The sequence below is a fragment of the Sardina pilchardus genome, chromosome 17 (assembly GCF_963854185.1).
Source record: "Sardina pilchardus chromosome 17, fSarPil1.1, whole genome shotgun sequence".
NCBI classification, from domain to species: Eukaryota; Metazoa; Chordata; class Actinopteri; order Clupeiformes; family Clupeidae; genus Sardina; species Sardina pilchardus.
In genome coordinates this window covers 31,794,024-31,799,480 of record NC_085010.1, presented here as the reverse complement: position 1 = coordinate 31,799,480, position 5,457 = coordinate 31,794,024, and the positions used below count along the sequence as shown (strand labels likewise).

General features: G+C 47.8%; 1 protein-coding gene across 1 annotated transcript in view; it reads right to left on the bottom strand.

Moving 5' to 3' along the window:
* Nucleotides 1-1,219: 1,219 nt before the first annotated feature.
* The window catches only part of LOC134061967 (transcription factor 7-like 2), a gene marked incomplete in the record, with an annotated part of 25,861 nt that continues 21,623 nt past the window's right edge, over nucleotides 1,220-5,457 (bottom strand). The window contains 1 exon segment of the mRNA XM_062517822.1: nucleotides 1,220-2,404. Coding sequence (XP_062373806.1) covers nucleotides 1,891-2,404 — 514 coding nt within the window.

Genomic DNA, 5,457 nt, shown 5'->3' with positions numbered 1-5,457 from the left:
GAAACGTGAGGAAGGAAGAACAGGGAGAAGGAGCATAAAACATCACAGCCGTTAGGAAACATTCAAAGGACTGGTCTTCAGCAGGGAGGGAAGCAGAGGAGGGAGCAAAACGCCGCGTCATGGATGGAGCAAACCGCCGCGTCATGGATGGAGCAAACCGCCGCGTCATGTTACCTACTATGGCACCCCATGGATGATTCTCTTGTAGCTTTTTTTTTTCTTTTTCTTTTTTTTTTTTAAACAGCTTCTTACAACATCAACATGCCTGTTTTTCTATCTACCTATATGTAGTAGTGTACTTAAAAGTGGCAGTTTGTATGTGTTTACTTCATTATTGGACAGTTTATGGCGCTCCTAATATACACCTTCTGCCCCGCCAGGGTTTTGTACAGTGTGATGCCAGGCCACTTTATTCCGTTTTTAAATTTTTAATATTTGACAATCTGCTACCAAACACATTTGTTATAGCAACATTTATACTACATACATAGCAATCTATGTAACGTCACAGCAAAGTATGGTTAAAAAAAAATAAACAAAACAAAAAACAAAAACAAATAAAAACAAAAACGAGGATCGACGACAACGACGACTAGAGAACGGAACCCCGAGTGCATCGGAAGGGGGAGTGAAATTATCACAAAAGTTTGGCACGGAAAAAATCTGTACACGATTCTACAGTCCTTGAGACGCAAGACTGTATCATAAAAAACAAACAAGGGCTTTTAAACTCTTCATCAACTACTGGAGACACCAAACCAACCATCCCTGTTTTCAAGTGTTCTGTTTTTTTTTTTTTCGTCTAGTGTAGAATGGCTTCTAGTGTTAAAATGTTGGAGGTCGGCTCACGGGTGGAATCCAAGATGTCAGATGAACAAAACAAAACAAGTTTCCAAAAATGTTTTCAACCGTATATAAAATGGGGTCACCGTGTGCTCAAGTGTGTGCATGTACGTATAGTGTCTGTATCCGTGTCTGTGTATATATGTCAATATATATCACTCGCACATTTCTTTTATAAAGAAAAGAAAAAAGACAAAGGTATTGGAAAAGGGACAACATACAAGATACAACAAGCATTCTCTAACTTAATAAATACTACTGGTCCTAACGTTGAATACCCGCAACCTGACACCCGCCCACCCCCCCACCCCATCTAAACAAGTCCCCCCCCCCCACACCCAATCTCAAGGTCCCCTTCCTGGACCCCCCCCCGGTAAACAGCCAAAGATGTCAAATAAAATAAACAATGCAATGGAACAATGCATATTAACACAGCCCCCCCATTCCCCACATTTCTGTACATTTAGACAAGAGAGCAACATCATCAGCATCATCATCATCACACAACTCTGGAAGAAGATCCTCTGCTGGAGAAAGCTCCCCAGGGTCCTAGTGCCCTCCATCTTATGAAGAGGTGTAAAACGATTGGTTCGCTGGCTCGTATTTCATACAAACAAATAGATCAGGCAGCTCTTTCAGAAAAGAGCGCCTTTCTTAAATCTCCTACTTTATGCTTTATAGGTCTGTTTTAAACACGTCTATGCCCAACTAGGTTAACAACTACTCTTTTTCTGTTGTACAGACAAAAAAAATCATACAAATTTTGGCAGATTGACGCTATACTCTACAAATGCATCGCAAGTCTCCCCTCCTCATTACATTATAGAATTCCTTTTCTTAAGATAATGAAGGGTCAAATATTGACCAATGAAGTTTGATTAATTAATTAAAAAAGAGAAAATAAAAAAGTTCTCTAATATCCAAAGCCTCTTGGCGCAAGCAATGAAAAGAGGGAAAAAAAACAAGAAAAAGGAGTCAAGAGAAAGCAAGAAAGAAAGGGATGAATGTAAAACGTCAGGAGAAGAGAAGAGGAGTGTGTAGAGGGAATTAGTCCAGAGGCTTGGTGACTAGAGACAGGGGCTGGGATGAGGTGGCGCTAGGCAACAGGGAGGAGAGGGGCGCGCACAGAGACCCTGGCAGCGCACCTCTCGCCAACGAAGAGGAAGAGGAGGAAGAGGAAGAGGAGGACGAGGAGGAGGACGAGGGGCCGGAGGTGCGTGAGGAGGGAGGAGGTGAGGTGTCCGAGGGCTCCACGGAACCGTTGAGGGCGTTGCGTCCGGCCGTCTTGGAGGAGTGGGAGGGGCTCTCCAGCAGCGAGACCAGCGGGTGGGGGGCCCCAGGGTGGGGGTGGGGGTGGGGGTGGGGGTGGATGTGCCTGCTGTGCAGCGGGTGGTGCGGGGGCTTCAGAGTCAGTGAGAGCGGCTGCATCTGCTCAGCCTGCGGTTTGGGGGGGGCTGGGGGGGGGGAGCAGGGCGGGGAGTCCAGTAAGCTTCCTTCAGAGGAGTGGGGGCTCGCACAGCTACCTTCACCTTGGATGTAGCGGATACACTTCTTTTTCCTCCTGGGGGGGCGCAGGGGCAAGAGAGACAGGTGATGAGAATCATAAATAAAGACACACACTCACACACTCACACTCACACACACACACATAGAAGCACATGAGCCTGGAGCTTTGTGATTTCCTCTTAACACACACACCTTTCACCCACTTCAATGCCTCATACAGTTATTTAGCTCACTTTAGCCTGCTTCCAGCCCACTTAAGCCAAGTTTTGACCAACTTTGGCCTGGTTCTAACCCACTTTGGCCTGATTTTAACCCACTCTGGCGTGGTTTTAACCCATTCTGGCCTGGTTTTAACCCATTCTGACCTGGTTTTAACCCACTTTGGCCTGGTTCTAGCCCATTCTGACCTGGGTCCAGACGGTGTGAGTGCTGCTCCTGGTCTGACCCCAGAGAGCCCACTGAGGAGGACAGAAAAGCTCTCAGGCTCACGGCTTCACCTTTGACCCGGAAGTACTCCTCTCACAACATGTACCATATGTGTACATGGTGGGAGAGTAATACACACACACACACACACACACACACACACACACACACACACACCAATACACACAGAATATTTACACAGCCACAAAGAAAGGAAGAAAGGATGAGAATCATGGAAATGAACGATATGGAAAGAGACAGAAAGAGAGAGGGAGAGAGGGAGAGAAAAAACACAGCAGAGAGAGGGCCGGGGGGGACGGGTGAAACTAGAGTCCAAAAATCTTTTTTTTTTCTGTTTTCAAAAAAAACAACACACACACACAGAACCAAACAAAAAGGCCAATCAAAGACACACAGATCTGTAGTCTGCTAGACGGATCCGCAAGGGGCCATATCCCCACTTCCACTCCTCCACTCCTCCTCTATTCTTATCCTCCACTTTCATGATCTATCCCTCGCTTCTCCTGGGGGGTGGGGGGGGGGGTGGGGGTCCACGTGGTGGTGGGGGGTTGAGGTGAGGAGCAGAGCGCTCCAGACTGCCCTAAGACGTGTCTGTGTGTGTGTGTGTGTGTGTTTATAAGAGAAAATGTGTGTGTGCTCATACAAGTGTGTGTATGTGACTGTGTGTGTATGTGTGTGTGTGTGTGTGTGTGTGCGTGTGTGTGTGTGTGTGTGTGTGAGACAGAGAGACAGAACAGAGCACAAAAGGGGGGTTGGGGGTGGGGGCGGGGGGGTTGGGTCATGGGGGGTCACGCTGACATGTTTGCATCTCTGCTAAGGTCGCGACCCCCAACGTCTGGGATGCCCGCGGCCAACCACTCCGCACCACAACAGCAGAGGAACGAGGGAGAGAGAGAGCCAGAGAGAAGGAGAGAGAGAAGGAGCGAGACTGAGAGGGAGAGAGAGAGGGAGAGTCTCATGTCCCAAAAGTGGTGCGGTTTAGATTTATGCCCTCGTAGAAGAGAGAGAGAGAGACAGAGAGAGAGAGAGAGAAAGAGAGAGAGAGAGAGAGAGAGGAAGGAAGGGAGGAAAAGAGAGGGAGACAAGAGGATCGCGAGAGGGAGAGGGAGAGGGGGTGAGTGGGTGGATCTACATTGTGACCCGACCCACAAACCTTAAAAACTCCCAGTCCGCCCCAAGGGTTCGACAAACTGCCCAACCTTTACAGAGAGGAAAGGAAGACAAAAGAGACTTCAGAGAAGAGAAGAGGAGAGGAGTGAGAGAGAGAGAGAGAGAGAGAGAGAGAGAGAGAGAGAGAGAGAGAGAGAGAGAGAGAGAGAGAGAGAGAGAGAGAGAGAGAGAGAGAGAGAACGACTAGCCCACTAAGTCTGAGTGAGTGCTTCTAGAAGATTTGAGTCGAATCCAGGTGAGGATTGTTTCTCAAGTCATACCCCTGCCTGTTCTACGCAGGTAACGATTTCACACACACACTCAACAGAAAAGAAAGACGCAAAAGAAAAGAAAAGAAAAGAAAAGAGAGAAGAGATCAGAAAGAGTTGAGGAAACAAACTGCGGAGTGGAGGTGGTGGTGGTGGGGGGGGGAGTGGAGGTGGGGGGGGGGGTGAGAGAGGTGGGGGGGTAAGACAAAAGACAGAGCAAGAGATGGAGAGAGAGAGAGAGAGAGAGAGCGAGAGAGAGAGAGAGAGAGAGAGAGAGAGAGAGAGAGAGAGAGAGAGAGAGAGAGAGAGAGAGAGAGAGAGGATGTTGTGGATATTTGGTTTGTTCACGTTTAGTGAGGATGTGGGACTGTAAGCATCCATGATACAGACACGTGAAAAAGGCCGACTGTGTGTGAATGTGTGTGTGTGTGTGTGTGTGTGTGTGTGTGTGTGTGTGTGTGTGTGTGTGTGTGTGTGTGTGTGTGTGTGAGATTAAGCACCATTAGTACACGTAGTGTATCCTGTGCAGACCTTTCCAGACTCTGAATCGGACTCTCGGTGAACCTATCTCAGCATGCATTGCTCTATCCAGGGCAGAGTTGCTTTTGACACGTGACACTCCACACAACTGTAGCTGTGTGTGTGTGTGTGTGTGTGTGTGTGTGTGTGTGAGAGGTTGGCTGGCGCCGCAAGCTAAATAAATCATCTATACGATCAGTTATTAGCTGTTAAAGTTGTACTCACTATTAGTGTGCTTATGACCTCCTTATTTCTGACTCTGGCCTCCTACGCCTGCAACAGAACTGATGTGTGTGTGTGTGTGTGTGTGTGTGTGTGTGTGTGTGCGTGTGTTTCCATACTTTGCATCGTGGTGTGTGAGTGCTAGGGATCCCATCGACCCCGGTGTGTATCCTGGGAGGTGTGTATTGATTTCCCTGAGGTCTTGCGCGTGAGTGTGTGTGTGTTAGCGGAAACGATTCCTCACTGAGCTCTTTTAACCTTACGGCACCCTAAATGAATGCAATTACCTTTGACCCGCCCGCCCCCGCTTTAAACACACCCACACACACACACACACACACACACACACACACACATAGGGCTGAAAATTCCCTCTATCTCTGTGTTTCAGAGTTGGTTTTGAATTATTCCTTGTTTGTTTGAATAAATAAATGTCTTTTTGTTTCACTAGTCGTGTGTGTGAGAGTCGTGTCTCTAGTCGTGTGTGTGTGAGTCATTTCTC